The 19,465-nt window shown below is 40.2% G+C and overlaps 1 protein-coding gene across 20 annotated transcripts in view; it reads right to left on the bottom strand.

The window, feature by feature from the left end:
* HECW1 (HECT, C2 and WW domain containing E3 ubiquitin protein ligase 1) overlaps window positions 1–19,465 on the bottom strand; it is a 451,523-nt gene that overhangs the window by 354,428 nt on the left and 77,630 nt on the right. For 7 of the 20 annotated variants that reach the window (XM_039525991.1, XM_039525994.1, XM_039525993.1 and 4 more), the window contains exon 2: window positions 17,292–17,419. The exons of 2 other annotated variants lie outside the window; for them this stretch is intronic. In XM_039525991.1, coding sequence (XP_039381925.1) covers window positions 17,292–17,327 — 36 coding nt within the window. In that variant the 5' untranslated portion in view covers window positions 17,328–17,419. Of the gene's footprint in view, window positions 1–15,309; window positions 15,330–15,851; window positions 16,071–16,273; window positions 16,295–16,684; window positions 16,775–17,291; window positions 17,420–19,465 lie in introns of those variants that run through there. 11 more of the 20 variants (XM_039525995.1, XM_039526004.1, XM_039526008.1 and 8 more) reach the window with 9 other exon arrangements.

Raw genomic sequence — 19,465 nt, 5'->3', positions numbered from 1 at the left:
GCTGAGATTGGAGGAAGAAAAAAGTAGTTTTGAGTGTCAGCACAGAGATGGTGGCTTTAAAAAACAAGAGTGGATGTGGTGGTAAAGAGTCAAAAGAGGAAGGGACCAAGGACAAAACACAGAGATGCCAAAGATAAAGGAAGAAGAGAGGATAAGGATTCACTGAAACTGATACCAAAAGAGAGGTCAGTTATGTAACAAGGGAACCAGGAAAGAACAAATCACAGAAATTGAGAGAAGAAAGTAATCAGCAATGTCAACAACTGCAGACAGTTCAAGTGGAATAAGAATATACAAGTGATCCTTGGACTTTGCAAGACATTTTGCTATATATCAGTTCCTGAGTTTTGGTAGCTTCGTATCTTTTCCATAACCACTGCCAATAGGTCAGTTTAGTCCCTTCTGTTTTTTGGTGCATCTAGTGTAAAAAGTAACTCTGAAACAGAGCCCAGTCTATCACCACACAGCAGGGACACATAAGGGCAACAAAGGGGCCTTTATGCCAAAGGGGACTCAATAGAGTGGCTCCACAGACATTCCAAGGTTTGGTGTGGAAGATTTCATTTCACTTATCTGCCTACTCAGGCTGCACTCTGCCATAAGGATTTGGCCCTACCCATGGTGTAATATAAGCAGCTTGCTGCATTATACATTCTAATTTTAGGTAATACCAAAATTAAAGTCAAGACTGTAGTATGGTATTTATTACTTTTTAATGTTACCCACTCTATATAAACCCTACTCATATAAAAAGTCTTGACACTTTCCAAACAACATTATTGCCTGGAGGAAGTTGGGGAAATACAGAACTATGCTTTTGAGAAATAACCATTACTGAGGATATTTTCCCCTTTTGTATCTGATTCTGGCTTCACTGCATTTAACAGGTGAAAACTTGCCACAACGCTGGCACTTTACAGGTTGAACAATAAGAATGACATAACACAGGTATGGCAAAATAGCTTGAATACTTAGAGGATGTTGATACAAGGTGGCAGAGGTGATAACTGTCACCTCAAGAGATCATGAAAGATTGGTCTATCCAATTCCCCTCCAGCAGGTATCCATCAAGCTCTGGTATGCTGCTGGGGCAGTGCCCAGACCAAATGGTGAAACATTAAACTAATCACATTATAGTGCAGTGGTAAACTTATGCTTATCCAGAAGACAAAAGAGCACTACAACAAAACCAGCTCCTTATTTAAGTATAAATCTACTTATTTAAATAGATTTTCACTACAAGAGTTGACTTTAATCATCCACAAAAAGAAGTTAACCTTCCTGAAATTTTGCCTACCATATCTTGGTGAACAGAACAGACTTCTTATAAGAGATACCATTCTTAGAACAATAAAAAATATCCATTAGCCTTCTCTTTTTTCATTATCTTAGACATTACATCTTTAGAAGAGAACAATGAAACTATGCTATTGCTGCAGAAGAATGTGCTCTGAACAATGAACAAAAGAATGACTGAACAAACTCACACACTGAGAAAAATGCAATCTTTCCACATCAAAATCTCAATACACTAAGCCATGTAAATAAGGGCTTGCAACAATATAACGAGAATGACTTATAGGGAAGCATATGAAAAAAATCTTTCACATTTAAGATTGTTCACCACAGAAATAGAAAGTAGAAGGCGAAATGCCCTTAAAATGTTTTTTGTTTAGTAAGGGCTATCGTTCTCCTGCTCAATAAAATTAAGTCTGGTTCTCACTTTCATGGTAGATGTAAAGTCAAAACAGTACATTTCCTTCTTAATTAAGCCCACTTTTGAACACTCTGCTGTAGCGATCTTGCCTTTACTGCATTACAGCATAGCATAGCTGTGTTAAAATACAGCATAGCATAGCTGTGTTAAAATGTGGATCTTTACTTTTCTATTGAACATAAGAAGTTCCCAATTTCAGATGGAAACAAAGGGCCAGAGCAATGGAGCGATGCTGATTTACATGAGCTGAGGTTCTAACCCAAAATATTTTAATGTTTTACATGCAAGCATGGTACTGCAAAAAGGCAATGCCAGCTTCCACTAGCAGGGTGCTTTGAAAAAAAGGGGAGGAGATGAGGATGGGGAGGCAAGAGATAATGATGAAAGGATTCTAGCAGCAAAATGTTCTCAACAAAAAATATATATATATCTGCAGAAATCTGGAAGAGTACTCTAAGGTTACATGCATTGAAAAAGAAAAAAAGGAAAATAAAAAAGGAAGCAGGGGCCTAATTTAAAATGATTTTGTTTAGCCATAATCATTTTTTTCAGAATGATAAAACATAGTTCTGTTCCTCCCACAAGTTAACTTGCTAACTTGGTTGTGTAGCCTGCAATGTGGTTCTGTGGCCTGCAATGTGCAGGAGGTCAGACGATCATGATGGTCCCTTCTGACCTTAAAGTCCATGAGTCTATTGTTTTCTTTTGGTATCTCAATCTTAAAAGAATGCGTTACAGAAATGTTAGCAGAAGTTCTTTGTGGCCTTCAACCCCATAGTCCATTCACCTATAACCCATGAAAATATAATACAACCTTTCACAACTATTTTAGATCTCTTTAGCCAAATGCATCCCGAGTGTAAGGCCAGTGATTTCAGTGGACTTAGGTCAGGCATGAGATTGGACCCATGGCTTAAAAAAAAAAAAAAAAAAAAAAAAGAGGTGGGAAGGATGCATAGAAGAGTTGTAATTTTACACGCTCATCCCTGTTAAAAAGAGCTCGGCAAAAGTCAGAATTTCTGTTCTTCCTTTCACCCTGAATCCCAAAGTAACGTCAACATTTCCTGTAAATAAAAAATTCTGAAAAATTTAATTTCCAAAATATCAAAACAACCTTATCAGAGTGCTGCATTTCAATAAGGTCAAAGTGTTTTGTATAAACTTTAGACTTTTGACTTATACTTATTACAATTTATAATGTACAAGAATATATTAACATAACAGTTAATATATTGACAGTCTAAACAAGCATTTCAACCTTATGAAAATTAAACATTTTTATAATTTTTCATAAAAAAAGTAGACAAATTTGATACGAACTAATGAAATGTTTTGATTTAATCAGAACAGCGCTTTCCAACAAAAAATAGTTCCACTGGAAAATTTTCCACCAACTCTGTTAGATGATTCCCTTCTCCCCACATGCACATATACTGCAGCACTTCATATAAATAATTTTTTCATATTTGCACTTCATCAGACTACTTTTGCCAGGTTCTCTTTCCTTTCTGTGTGGGAGATGAGCAACTCAGAGAGAGGAAAGGAGTCTGCAGCAACTTGGCTAGGGTGATCAGAGCATCTATGCATAATAATACATATATTCAAGAAAATGGACGTAATGAGACATTTTTTAAAAAGAGAGTTATTGCAGCCTCAGGGCAGCCTGCATGGAGATGAATTCAGCTCTTTACTCTAGTATTCAGAAAAAACATACATAATAATTAAACTGTCTTAGCAACTGCCATATCAAATAACCTTGATCAACAATTCAGAGGTGCACCTAGTTTGCCATGTCTTTTGTTTTAAATACATAATTCATGGATTCTCTATAGATCATAGTAATGCCTCTATCTTACATTCTGTTTTGTGACTTAGCACTTGGCTAAGACCTTTCAGGGCTTCTTGAACCCTGTTTCCTAAATACTGCTATCTGCAAGATCTGACTTGGGAGCAGGTGCAGCAGTGCAAAGATACAATGTTGTAAAAGATGAGGGAGGAAGCCTAGTTCAACAGCAACCTTTCAAAGGACAGAGAGAGCAGCAAACTGTTGGAACTTAAATGCAATAAAAGGAAGGATGGAAAAGGAACATCACAGTAAAAAATTAGTACACTATCTTTAAGAAAGTCTGCTCATCAGCTCTGAGTTTCTCTACTAAAATGCAGTTCCACTCCAAAAAACAATTATGTAAAAATGGCTCCTTTTTAGCCAGGAGCTCTGCTACTTGTGATGTATTCAGAGTTTACCCTCTGACTTCAGTGACAAGAGATTTTACTTTCCTCTATTACTGTCAGCCCTGCAGAAGAACCAAAAAAGTTTGAGAGGGAACTAAATTCTCATCCTCATTCATTATCAACAGAATTGTCAACTAAACTCTATTAAGAGGGCCATCTGTGTCATCCAAACATCTTCAAATTATGCCTTCTGTTTCTTACACCTGTATAACACATCTGAAAGCGATAGAGTTTACATGTGTAACTGAAGGCAAAATGTGAAGACAATAAAGTGGCACTGGAGTAGGAATTTCGCCTAGAGATTCACTGTTACTGGCAATTGTTCACAACCCAGAAAGAACACAGCTTGACTTTCAGGTCCCTGGCTGAGTTTGAAGGGCTGGCAGTTGGGGGCAGGGGGGAACAACTTATTTATAAGCTTAGCAAATTTTAACTGGAAATCCCCAGGACACAGTAAGTGTGGGACCTCACAGTTATTTTACAGTCACTTTTCAGAGTAGAATCTGACTTTAATTATCAAAAATATGATGGAAAGTTCTCTCATCATAAATTGGAAACTAGAAGTCTTTACTCATAGTTATTGCACATAACTCCATTTTAGTCAAGGGTATTTTTACATATTTTAAGACTGCTGGATAGGGCCCTAACAGCTGCCATATTCTGCTTTAGCCACCAAAATCCATACTAAGAATAGTACCAGAAATCCGAAAACTACTGCATTAACCAAGCCTAACAAGAACCTGTTTCTTCCAATTAAGACATCATCAAGACATGGACCAATTCAGATCTCAAAAAAGAACGGAAGTATCCTACCAAAACTCAAAAAGTTAGTAACTAAACAAGGTGAACTTGGTCTCCCTGTGAATAGGGTGACCAGATAACAAATGTGAAAAATCAGGATGGGGGAAAATGGGGCCTATAGAAGACAAAGCCCCTAATATCAGGACAGTCCTGATAAAATCAGGATGTCTGGGTCACCAATCTGTGAGTTAATAGAAGGCCAGCAAGTAGATTATAAATGATTCTGAGGGAGACAGTAGATCAAAGAGGTCACAAATCAACCAGACGGATTATAATCATTATGAACCTGTTCAAGCTACTAGCTGATACACTGTTAATCAGCACACTTCTTCATAATGCCTTACCCAGTCTGTCTATTTCTCGCCATGCTGAAAAGGGAAATGGAAGAAAGGAATCACAACTTGGCCTCATACAATCCATGAACCTGCAAATATTTACATCTGTACATGATTTCAATAAGACAACTCAAGTGAGTAAAGTTAGTGGGACTACTTATGCAAGTAAAGTTATACATGTGCATAGAGCACGTGCAGAATTGGGTCAAGAATAAAAAAAGGTTGCAATGATCATATTTAACTTATAGTCAAAAGTCAGAATCATACATTACTAACAAATAATTCCCACAAAAGAAAATTTGCATCAGCTGATTTATTTCCAATCATTAGAAAAATATTGCAATAAAAACCTGAACACACACATAACCCAACCACCCATCACCAACTTTTATTGCCAGAGATGAATTTTCTTGTACAAAGAAACACTTTGCTAAAATACATTTTTCTATTAGCTGTGCATTATGATGTGCACAAAGAAGAAAAGGACATGACATGTATTTTATGAAATGCTCCACCAGGTTTGGCAAAATGTTAAAATGCTGGTGGTTCTTAGGGATGGGCAAACTTTATGATATTCAAGATTCATGAATTGCTTTTTAAACAAATCTGGAGGGATCCCACAGCACATTCTCATTCCCATTCTGACAAGAGTTTGAAAATACAAAAAACGCCCTTTCCTCTAGTCCAGCCATCTCTTCCTGTAGCCTCTTTTGGGATACCACTTCTCCCACCTCTTCCCACAGAAGTCAGAGGAGAAGCAGTTTTTGTAGAATGAGAGAACACCAAGGTACACTCCAACCCCACTCAGAGACCCCAAGCCTGGGCAGCCAACCCAATTCTGAGCATCCAAAAGTCATATTCTCATAGAGGTGAAATGTACAGCTACCAAGTCAGATTCTGGCTCTCTATTGCAGGTGTACTAGGATGAGAAGAAAGTGCAGGAGAACCTTCTCCCCATCCCTGACACCTACCTGGGGGCATCCAGAACACCAACGTTTGTGCTAAACACCCGAAAAGGGGTAGGGCAGCAGGCAGACCCTATAACTCCAAAATGGAGATTTAGAACCCGCTCTTTAAAACCAGACCTCCTGGATGCATTCTTCCTGCTTATGTTCTCTGGGAATTGTCACTAGCCCCATCCTCTTCCCCCTCCTCTGAACCCTTGCAACAAGGAGGTGGCAAGTGAAACTACAAAAGGGCCCATAACATTCTACTGTACCTCCATTAAAGTCCCACCTACATTTCCTTCAGAGTCATTGTTCATTACTAAGGGAAAGCAGAAACCATGCCCCAGTCTTTCCCATTCCCTTCCAGTGATATGAAAATCCAGTGTTTGAGACACCATAATTTGCTAGCATGGCCTAGACACTTCATGATATGGGATCTCTCTGCACCTGCTTCTTCCTTTTACGCAACTGGACACACAAGCCAGAGATACTTTAGCATTCAGACACTTATGCTGAGATGATATATTTTAATAATTTGTTAGGATTGTCCTAGTAGAATTGATCAAATACAGACATTAAGTTTTTTGCCTACATCACAGTCTTAAGTGCAACCAAGACAATATCTTAGTTTAAGAGAATTATTAATCCATGTTTTCATTGTCTGAGACATAAAAAGATTGCATAGGCTAGAAATTGCTACATTTGTAGTGAGCTATGGTGCAGGTAACTACAGCATTTTGCAATTACCCAATTTTTTTTTCTAAATCAAAGCTATTAAGAGAATGGAAGCTGGTGTGTCGAGAGGAAGACCCCTAGCAAAATCACAATGGCGGAACCATGGTAGTGCCCAATAAATTATTTGAGAAATAAGCACAAATTCCATGTTGACTTTCAGAAGCAGATAGTGGGTCTGTCCTAACAACAGGCTGTGATTTGGATCGGGACAAAAGATCTTGTCATTCCTCAGGCGCCGCAAAACTCTCACTCTTCAATGGGAGTTTTACCCGAGTAAGCACAGCAGGCTTGCCTCCACTTTGAAATGAGGTAAAATTCAGTATGGAATGCAGAAAAATAGGCTAGGAAGGGGAGGTTCAGACAGCATACTCTTTGCAAACAGTCGGTGGCAGCACTGGGACTTAGGAAGAGCTCTATCTTGAGACTGTCTGTTTGTGTGATGAAGCCATTCTCAGGAATGTTTTTTAATTTGGGGTCCCAGTTCTCCGCATCATCCCTTGAGTTAATTCATCCAAATGTCTGCACAAATATTGGCCCCAGGAACAGCTAGAAAGAGAAGAAGCAAGGAGAGAATACCATTGCCACCTCCCGTTTCAGATTTACTGGCCTTATACACTACAGAATATAAGATTTTTTTATTCTCCCAATATGGCACTGTGGCAAAATGCTACATTAATGATCCAAGACACTACTGAAAGTGCAGACAGAATTGTAATATCTAGGTGGACAGTGTCCCTTTTAGTTTATGTCATGCCATTAAAAACAAAATAGTAAAGTAATGAAAAAAATAAAAATAAAAAAAGAATGAACTTAGGCCTTCATATACAGTGTTGCCAATTCTCATGATTTTATTGCAAGTAATGCAATATTTGATGTTTTATTGAAAACCCCAGCTCCTGGAGTTATATGATTATGTGAGAATCTCAGCTTTTGGGAGGGTGATGGTGGTTTGTTTTTTAAGTATGTTTCTAGTCCTCACATTTGCAGAAAAAAGCTTAACAATGTGACAAGAAGGTATCTTAAAGACTCAAGAATCAGAAATAGATAGAAAGAACCCAACCATTTAAAAATCTCATGATTTTTGTGGGGGGTCCAACTCATTATTTTTGAATGTTTGGGCAATACAGCATATATTTCTATTGCTTTGGCTCTGATGTTAGCATGATTAGAAGGAAGTTTCAATGCTTGGGACTGGCAAAACAATAGCCCATGTTCCTTGTGATGTTCAGTTTTGGACAGATAGTAAAAATAGACCAGATTCTGCAGAATTTAATTGAACAAAACTCTCATTATATTTAGTAGGAGCTTTGCTCAATTTTGGACCACGGAATTTGATTTAATAATAGTCTTTCCATCTCGGTTTCAAGTTACTGCTATGACTCAGTACATATATGTAGTATTGCTGAGTCATGGTGCTGACCCAGCACTGCCTACTATTTAAAATTATATGATGCATTCACATTGCATAGTTTAGCTTTGTGAAAGAATCTCATCCATAATCTCTACATATCATATAGAATTCCATAATCCAGACAGCATATATCTTAATGGCTAACAGGCCTTTCATGAAGCCTGAACAGTATCAGCTTAGAAATCTGATGTTCCAGCTTCAGAATTAAATATTTTATCTACTGCTAGGATGTCTTTTTTTCTCTTGCATCTTATAGTTGCAACAAAAAATTGCCATTTACAATATGCTGCTTCACATAGCATATGCTGCATGCTCCTCCTCCAACAAACATATTTATATGCAAAAAAGAAAGCATTTCTACGTAAAGTCAAAATGAGGAGTGTATGTTGTGCATCTTTTCTACCCATAATTAATGATACAAGCCAAATATTGCATCCCCAATAAATGATAGATGTGCTGCATTAAATGTGACAAAACAACAGTTTGCCATTTTGCTGAGTCTGCAATAGGATACTGGCTGCAAAATAAAATCACATACCTTCTTAAAGGAATACTATCAGTATTGACATGTCCCAAGCTGACCTTCCTTATTGCTTCTTATATGTGTTAGCAAAGTCCCTGCACTTTATGTTATACCGGTGGTGATAGGTATGTGTTTGAAAACAATGATTCAGGAGGATTTTTTCCCTTTGGGGAAAAAGGAGAGCACCACCAGCACAGCAGCACATTTAGGATTTGGGGACAGGTTACCTCCTCTAGTCTCTTCTCAATTCATCAGATTCTCTTAGAATTGCACCAATGTACAATTGCTCCTTCTTACTCTCTCCCTCCCTCAGGGCAGGAAGGAGGGGGAAAATAACAAAAGCTAGAACTTCTTACTCCTCACCCACCCATGGCTGGAAGGAGCAGTAACAGATCTTCCCTGTTGCAAAAGTATCCCAGGATAGCACACAGCGGTTTGAAATTAATATTGGCAAAGACTGAAGCGCATTGATCAGTGGATCCAGACAACAGCTCCATGTGAAATTTGGGATTATCCCACGTTAATTTCCCCTCCAATAAATCCTAGACTCCACTGAGCTGCAGTTTTCCCAGATCCCAAAAATCTGGCTCTGCAGCCCAGTGTGTGGTTACAATGTGGAAAATCAATTCAGTAGGAAGACAGATTTCAGTTTCTAGTTTTCAAAATCTTATTGTTAACTAAACAATATTTTAAAAATGTAAAATATATAACATAATAGCACCTTAATTTTCCCAGATGACTATTGAACAGGCTGGTGGATGACAAATCACTATCAGATCTCTTTAAGGTCTGTGTTGACTACATGTAAGAAATTATTCATTTATTTAATCCACATTCAATTTTACCTAAATACAGGCAATTCAGTACAGGAGACGTTCTGTACATACTACTGTTTTAGGAGTTAAGAACTCTCACGTTTAAATGGGTTTTAATTTTGGGACAAACACATGTATTTCAACCTAAAGAACTAGATGGGAATTTTACTTCAGGCTTTAACCAAATGACAGTGGTCTACCAGTAGCATGGCCACTCATGCATGTCCAGAATACCAGACATCACAGGATGTCTGGGAATGGCATAGGCCTGCCCCTACTCAGAACATGTGTAAGAGAGGCAGCTTTACTCAATCCATAAAATGAAACCTCAGCAAGAGTCTCAACAGCAGCATTTTTGACGGGTATGCACACATTTTCTTCCCCACCGACCTTATGTTCTCCATTAAGGGAATGTTGACTGCACAGAGTTCTCAAAGAACTTTGTGATATACTACTTTGCCTTGATAACTAAGGTGAGTTTGGCTGATCATCTATTTTGAAATCTCAAAATAGGAACAGGAGGGTTCCCCCTTATTAGCCAGGTAATGAAACAGCATAAAAAAAGAATATGCAGAAGTACCATACTTTATTATTTGTATTATGATAGCTGCTATAGTCCCCACCTGAGATCAGGCACCATTGGGCTAGGTACTGAGCAAACACCTGGTGAGAGAGGTGCACCAAAAAGTTTACAATCTAAATAGAGAAGTTAGACAAAGAGTGAGAGGGGAAACAAAGTCATAGAGAGATGAAGTGGCCAAGGTCACACAGAAGGTTAATGGCAGCCCCTAGACTAGAATCCAAATCACCCAATACCCAGTTCAGTGCCTTATCCACTAGATCATGCTACCTCTTTACCTGGTATTCATTCAATCACAAAAAGAGGGCCTGATTCATATCTCACACTGGTGTAAATCATGAGTAACTTCCTTGACACAGAACCAGTATAAAGAAGAGTAGAATGTTGTTCACAGCCTAAAGTAGTACTCAAGGCACAGGATTTCAAGGAAATGGGGAGTCAAAATGCTTAAGCACAGCATGGCCCATGCTGAAATTCTTAATCAGGGCTACTTCAGCTGAGCGAATACATCCACATCCTTTTTCGCTTGAACAAATGAATACAAACAGATGGTTTTTTCTACCCATGGGATCTACCTGCAATTCTTAATTAGCCAAAACTCCTATTGACACCAATGGGGCAGTTATATGAGAAAAGAATGAAGAGTCAATCACAAATTCCCTATGTATTGTTTACTGGGGTTGGATGGTGGCCCTGATTTTCCACGACTTGCACCATGTGTGGTCATTTACACCTCTCAAAAATGGGCAGAATGCTAACATTTGGTAGTTTTTTACACCCACTGTGACCTGACTGAAAAAAGGTATAACTAAGTCTACATGGTGCGACACAGTAAAGAATGAGGCCTAAGAAGCCCAAATGTCATCTTTTGCCAGCTGCTCATTGGTCAATGCAACAGAATGGCATAACCTGAAATTGCCCACCTGGAATAAATGGATTATTCAATTATAGGATGTCCTAGCCATAGAAAAGAGGACAAACTCTAAGAATGACTCATAAATCCGTTCCTTCGCAATTTGGCTACCATTCATGGAGTATGACAAAGATGACCCTGGCCTGAACAAGCCAAAGAACTGGCTAGCTTTTCTTCTTAATTTTAAAACATCTTGATGAGCTCAAGACTTGATTGTACATCATTTATTGAAATATGTGGCCAGCATGCCTTTTATTATTAATGTCTGTACTTTTTACTTTTTTCTGGACACATCAGCATGTGTTTTTCACTGACATGCATAGAGAGAGACACAAGAATATCCTGTTTTCTATTTAAGAATAAATCTAAAGGTAATGGTTATGTCAAATTTGGCCCAAATTCTAAATTTATTGACAATGAATGTTTACCAAATCTGATGCCAAACAACAGGTGGAGGTTTTTTAAAAAGAAGATAAATACTTGCCTGAAGTATTCACCACACAATGTTTAGGAGATTGTGCTGGTACGTGGAAACCTGATAGTAAAATGGACCAAAAATTAAAACCAAACAAGTTTTAAAGAGAAGTGAAATTGACTCCTCTCTTTATTGTCAAAGCTGAGAGAGATACTAAAAGTAAACAGTTGGCAAAAGTAGCAAAAAAAAAAAATAGGAAGGTGTTTCAAATTCTTTGAATTGTAATGCTTAGATTGATATGCCATAGATAACACATGAAAAAATAAGTTTGGGTATACATTTTTTAAAATATAAGCCAAATTATCCTCTAGGAGGGTTATTTTTCTAGGGTTTGACTCTCTGGCCATGCCTATACTAGGGAATTTTACAAAATAAATCCAACCAGTGAAAGCACCAACAAAAGCCCTGGTTGTAGACAAGATTCTGGTGATTTCCAGTGTGTTTACCACCATGTTAGTTACAATTACTGAAAAGCTGGTTTCGCTAACATGGCAGTCAAAATAGATGAGGCGGTGGGAGCCCTTTCTACATTAGGGCTCCCAATGAAACGGTCATTGGTGGGATTTTTTTCTAATTCCTACAAGGCTAAGGAGCTTCCACCTAGTATTACCATCACAGTGGGGGTGTTTGCCCCTCACAGAACTGGAAGGGGTTCAACTTCCAAACAGATAGATCTCTCAAGATCTTGGCAGATCCACAAAGGCACTTGTCTTCATGCTGCTTTCTGACCTCCACGGCAGCACAGCCTCCTCAGGAGCCATTCTGCTAATGCCTTCTGGATGGCCACTCCTTTCAGGGGGAGGGAATTTGCTGTGCAGGAAGAACTTGTGTTACTTAATGATGACAGGGTCAGCATTAATTTAGTCCAAGGATCCACATGGAGTTAGAGATGGGGTGGCAAAATGTTGCCAAGGATAATTGCTCAACCCAGACACTAACCCTCCCTCTACCAGCTCCCCTCTTCTCCATCTGCAGTCTACTTCCAGGGAAGTATAGCCTCTCTGTGATCAGGAGGGAAAGAATCCTACAGAGCTGGCATTCCTTCTTTCTGTGCCCCCCACCACACCTCAAATCCACTGCTGTTTATGCTCCTTCCCTTTCAAGAGTGTAGAGGAAAAACTGCCCCTATATGATTTTAAGCCTGACAGTTTAATTCCCCGCTCTTCACTTCCACATGCTCTGGTCTTGCAGGGGACTTTTTAAAAAACGCTAATTGAAATGTTACACACTCCTTTGATCCATCATTACCTTAAGATACTGTAAGAAGGACATTGGGGAACTAAGATATTAATGGATAGTGAGATTTCTTGAAATAGCCATATTATATAGATGTTGAAAACCAAATGGGTAATAAGTGAATACCTTCATGTCTAAGTTTGAAGAAAAGCCAGTTAAATTGTAAGTGCTTGTCTTGCAGGATGAATTGTATATCTGTGTCAATATATGAGAATGTAGTAGTGCTGGCAAAAATCTATCACATGGACTGGAATATTTAGTTTGGGATATGTACTTTCTTTTAGTGGATTTAGGATAATAAAAGTCCTTGAGTCCGAAGTTCTTGATTTGTTCAAATTAGGGTTGGATTTATTTATTTTTAACAGCTTTTGCTTGCGTAAAAGCTACTTAGGAGCCACTTTAACTTATGCATTCACATTTTCAAAGATTTCAAACAATTTTAGGGAATAAATGACAAAGTCTGTTTACAAGTGGTCCAGTACCAAAAACTGTCTGGTATAGTTGTTCCTGCATTTTGGAACTTTTTTCACTCATTAACTGACACATATCTTTCCCAATGCTAAAAAAAAAAAAAAAAAAGAGTGGATAAGCCAAATCCTACTTGCATTACTTACGCAAGTAATTGCATTGTCTTCATTAGGACTACTCTCGAAAGTAAAATGAGCAACATTTGGCTTTTAGCTGGCATAAGAGTGCTGCTTGGTGTCAGTAGTAGTATTTCCAAAACTCCACTGAAGCATCCTGGATTTGCAAGGAATGCGGATCAGACTGCACACACACACACACACACACCATAAACAATGACTGAAATGACTAGCCAATTATTTATTACAGGCAATTTTAAATATGGAACATGTGATTTGATTTGATTGTACTGGTTAGTTATTTGGACTGTTGTGGATATAATCATATGATTTACTATTAAAGAAATCATTACCACCTTCATATGTTAATATTTCCTGTTAGAGTCACTGATCCAAACAGTTCTCACTCTGAGCCACTTTGTTTTCCAATAAACAAAAAGCTGAAATGATATTTGAAAACCTTCTGCCTGCTTAAGGGTCCAAATCTAAGTGTGTGCTTGCAACTAACTCCTTAATATGTTATACAAGAGAGAGTGCCTGACACATCCTGGTTCATTTACTGCTCTTCTCAAGCCCTGACTATGCAAAAACTCTGATTTTAGCCAACTCTTCAATTCAGTAATTTCCAAACTAGAACACTGAAAACAAACAAACAAACAGAACTAATAGTTACTCTGGAAAGACATACTGTTTCTTCCCATACCTGATTGGGAATTCAATCACAGGATTAATGTTGCACATTGACTAAAAGCACACTGCTTTTTAAGTTTATCTCTGGTGCTGGCAAATGGAAATAAACATAGCACCTATGTATCCCAGTGTTGTGTGTATTTCAGAGACAGGAACAAGCCAAGTACAGACTGCAGCCAGAATACGTGCTATACTACATTTACAAAAAGAAACACTGGACAGAGGAATGATAATCCCTTCTTAGTGGAAAATCCAAATTTTCAAAATGAATCCCCAATCTAAAATGAATTACTGTAATAACTACAATCCTAGTATGATCACTGATCAGAAAGGCACAACTGACCACCTGCTGTGTGACATTTTTGGTAAAGCAGTTCCATATCACCTAATTGCTGCTCTCTACATATAGGGATATGTGCCCCACTGAATCAGATGGCAGGTTATTAAATGCATGAACAAGGGGGTAGCAGAAGGATTCTCCTTTAGTCTGAGTGATTGTTGTACAGCCTCTCTACGCACTTCAGCTGAGTGCAGCATAAAAAGGTACTACTGCAGCTCTAAATTGAAGGATACAAAAAACAAGATCCAGGCCAAATTATTTTTCTGCAACTATTAACAAAATTACACAGGCTGTGGTGCAAATTGAAACCAAATTAACTGTATGTATACATGCTATTGCTAAATTATAAAAGCAGTATCTGACAGTTTTACAAGCTATATTATTTATGGCTATGCCATTTATCTTAACATACTTAAAATAACTTGTGACAATTCAACTGCCTATGACAAGTGATAAAAGATTTAAAATGTTATGATGTAACAAAAATAAATGTAGTAACCAAGATATAAAATTATAAGATTATCTCAGAACAACATAGAGAAAAAAAAAGCACAGTTTATGTTTTAAAATGTGCTGCATTTTCAAGGAGCCAGGAACTGAAAGAAAAAAAAAGCCCAGATAATAATAATAATAAAAAATCCAGTATGAGACTCTTTATTGTAACCTCCATGTTCACATTCTTAAAGTGAGGCCAACTACTGATGGCATGTAGCTCATAATAATTCTACATTATTTGCTTGCTAGTGAAATTCAGATGACAGGCCAACGGTTAAGCAAATAATCGAACACATCCTACATACTGTCCTAAGAACAAGATCCACACCACCTTTTCCCACTCCCCATCAACACAAGCATCCAACATACAGCATACATATGGCTTTCCATTTCCCTTCCCAGATCGGGCAAACCCAAACCAGTGGTGAGACTGAAAGATGCTCTGAAACAAATGACATGGCACACACACACAACCCCTACCGCTGCATCTTGAGTCCTGTGTCAAACGGGTGAGGCCAATCATCCCCCTTCAGCCATTCATCTCCACCTGTTTCAGTCCAACAAAACAAATTGCCCGGGGGAAAGGGGGGCTTCTTTGTTGTATGACCTGCCAGCCCCTGCACGCTAGTATAGCCAGCAGCATGGACCATTTACCAGAAGGCCCCACGTCTTAACAGACAACCGGGTCCTTTCCCTAACTGACAAGAGCCCACCCTTCCCAAGCCCTAGCAAGCTATGGACGTTATTGCTGCCTTTTTCCGGTGAGCATTTACCAACACCCAGGATGTGCATCTGACCCCACACAGCCCGGTTTGCAGAGACAAGATGCCATGGGGGGAGGGGCGGGCAGCTACCCCTCCCCCTCCCCTTCCCCGACTTATGCCAGGAGTAAAATTAAATCTCCCCGGGGGCGTCCAGGGCCTTTTCTTTCCCCAAGAGTCGAGGGAAGAACAGCCCATCCCGCCGCGAGCGGCTGTGCCCGGAGAGGGGATGGGGGAGGGGGAGAGGCAGCAGCCCCCTACCTGGAGGATGCCGGCCCGGGCACAGCTCATGCTCCCCCGCGCAGGAGCCAGGGCAGGTTTTAGGTCCCGCACGTGCGGCTCATGGCCCGGCGCGCGGCAGCCCGGTGCAGCGGGAGAGCTTCGCGCCGCGTCCCCACAGCGCAGGGGTGTCAATCCCGGCGGAGACGCGCCACACTCCGGCACCGGCAGCCGCACTGAGACGCCTGCAACGCTAATGCCGCTGCCTCTGCCGCTTCTCCCTCCTCCTCCCCCCGCATCCCTACCTCCAGCCTCCCTCCCCTCCGCCTCTCTCCGGGTACCAGGCGGATGGAGCCAACCGCAAGCCGCGGCTCGCACTGCTCAGCGCCACCCGGCCCTTCCCCGGCTCCTCCTCCCCCGCCCGCACACACGGATCCGGGAGACCTGCTGCTGCTGCTGCTCACCTCCCCCCAGGCCGACCCCACCGTCCCCCCCGCGCGCACACACACCACACGCGTGTGTTGAGTCTTCCCCCATCGCACGTAGCGGCTCCAGCACACTCACACGCCTGCATGGACGCGTGTCGTGTGGTCCAACCCCCTCCAGGATCGACACCGCTCTGGAATACACCTCCAGACGCACCTAGGACTTGGGATCCGAGACCCACAGTCCAGACCCCAGAGCACACCTTCCTCCCGGAGCATGGTAGTTCACGGCCACCCGTTCCCCCTCACAACTGGAATTGCACACACGTGCACACCCGCCACCCCTGCAGCCACAAGGTCCAACGCACCTAATTCCCTCGTGGAATTCAACACCTCCCCGCCCCCCTCACGCACACAATCCCGGACACACTCATTTAATGCAGCACTCACAGGATTACACACGGAATCCAGCAAATGCGCACTCGGATCCCATCCACCTCACATACACGTACAGGCTCTGATTCAGCTCTCGGCTACGCTAGCATAAATGGGGAGTAGTAACTACTGAAATCAAAGGGGTTAACCTGATGTAAGTGAGAGCAGCACCTGGCCCAATGAGTCCAACTTGCCGCTTTCTCCATTTCCTTATATTGTTTTCAGATCCCTCCCAATGGCTCTCCCTTAGCCTGTTATCCTCAAGGGCTCTCATCATCAATTTCTTTCTCTCACACAAAGAGACCTATCTGAAAGGATAGCCCGGGAAGGCACCGTTGCCGCTTTAGCAGCTGTACTACCTCCCTCTCTTGGGGACCAGGCACCATTCAATTTCCTTCCGATCTAATTGGGGATCTCTGCGTTTTCTCCTCCCCCCACTCTCCCGTACTGAGAGCATTTTACGAGTTATACTTCTTGACAAAGAAAGGTGGAAATCTCCAGCTCGAACGGGGAGTGTATTGGTTGCAAACCACAGCTAATGATCTGTATAAAGGTGCCACGCACTCACTCCCAAAGGTTCTGCATTTATGCTAGCATCAAACTCCTGCATCAATCAACTCACCAAAAATAGACAGGGCATGCTGCTGGGGATTTCCATTGAGCATCCACAGGCAAGGTATTGTATATGTATCCATCTGGTGAAGGAAAAGAAGGAAGGCACTTCCGCAAAACATCAGCTTCGGGTTTCAGCTAGAATAGAGGAAAGATCAGCCTTCTAAAATTCTGCTTCCCCACTCAACCCAAACAAGTATTTTTTTTTAAATAAGCAAGTAAAATATCGTTAGTGTTTTTATTCATCCTGGTGAATAGTGGGTGAGTATGTTTTTTGATTAAACTGGCAAATCTTCATGGGAATTTTGCCAGGCTCACATAGAACTTAATTTGTAACTTGAAGCAATAGATTCTGAGGAAATGACAAAATGTGCACAGGTGTTCTCAGTAGTGTTTACTTAATGGTCAAGGTGGATATCGAAACCACTTCTCAAAGCGCCTATTTTTAGTCATGTATAAATTCTTTCAGGACTGAAATTTATCCTGATTGGTATCACGCCAAGGGTAGTTTTTCTTAGGAAAGGCTTGAAATCAATCAGTTTAGTTATTTTTTAGTTAAAGATTTTTCTAAAATAGTCTTTTCCCATTGTGAAAAATGTTTTGTGGCATTTCAATTCATTTATCTTAAAAAAGAAAATAAAACAGGAGAAATAAAGTTGAAACTTGGCATGAGCATAGTCCTCACTGATGAAAGAAAGTCAAGACAAGTTTGAGAAAAAAATGGTTCAATATTTTAACCACTCTTAAATTAGGGGATTAAATAACCTGTGCAATAGATCTATAAAATCATGAATGGGGTGGGGAAAATATTGTTTACCCTTTTCCACAATACAGAAACCAGGTGCCACGCAATGAAATGAATATGCAGCAGGTTTAATACAAAGAATATTTTAGAAGCATTAATAGGATTGCATCTATGAAAGCCAAAACAATGATGCAAGGGACATCAGACTGCATATCTGAGGGCAGGGATATGGCTAGCAATTTTAAATATGTACACACATTCTGGCCATCCCAGCCCCCTCCTCCAACACTAAACCAAACTGGCCATTACACACAGAATGATCCCTAACACAGTGGGTGTAGTTAGTTACAGAGATCTAGCAATGAAATTATTAAACCTTATGATCTCCCAGAAAGTTGTGTGCTGTGCTATACTATACATGCCTGCCTACAGTATACCCATTTGACCAGTTGTAAACTGATTGCCTCAAGGTCAGGCAGGGATTCCTAATGTCACCATAACACATGGGACATGGGGAGTATCTTATTTTTCCACTTTCTGAACCATTCAATACCAGCAACCTTTAAAAGCTGGAAAGTGGACAAAACAGACCTAAAATTTCATCCAGTTATACCAATTCCTGTGGTCATGACACCTGAAATGAGCACAAATTTCACAGCAGGCACGGTTCTATGTTTCTGAATGAGCTAATAGGGAGAAATCAATAGTGCAAGCGCTCTTAAATACACACTGCTAAATCCAGCAATCCTTACTCAGCACTCAATTCTGCCTTGTAGAGGCAAGCTGGCTGAGCCTCACCGCACCGCACAACACAGTGCCTTCCAAAGTTCCTTGGAATACAGAAGAAACATAACGTCTTAGGGAACACACCATGCATTCACAGCCAGCCAACTTCTTCTAGCCCACATTTTGAAGCTGGTAATGGCCCTAACCCCATACAATCCATTCAATGCTCTTCCATAGTGTGGAAAACTGCACTTTTGACAATAAGGAGACAACATTGCAGAGAACAGGCAAAGACCAAAAAAAAAACCCTTCCAACCAAAACAATATAAAGCCAAAATCAGTTCTTGGTTACACCAGTGCAATTTCAGTGAAGTCAGCGGGGTTGCACCGATGTAACAGAACAATATTTTGCATACATGTGAGCAAGAGAAAGGGTACATGCGTTTATATTGACACAAAATACATACATTAGCAACATGTGGTAAATCACATTTATCGTGTGTCTTTGACCCCCTCATCTGCACTCAGACCATTAATCCATCCAGCTGAGTCCACTTCTAACATTTCAAATCACAAAGCTGCTTTGAACAACTGCCAATGGTTTATTAAGAAAAGACAAAAACCAAAAACTAGGGCCGTCGATTAATCACAGTTAACTCACGCGATTAACTAAAAAAAAAGTCGCAATTAAAAATTAATCATGATTAATCACA

Source organism: Mauremys reevesii, linkage group 2 (assembly GCF_016161935.1).
Source record: "Mauremys reevesii isolate NIE-2019 linkage group 2, ASM1616193v1, whole genome shotgun sequence".
Taxonomy (NCBI): Eukaryota; Metazoa; Chordata; order Testudines; family Geoemydidae; genus Mauremys; species Mauremys reevesii.
This window is presented reverse-complemented; position numbering and strand designations above follow the sequence as displayed.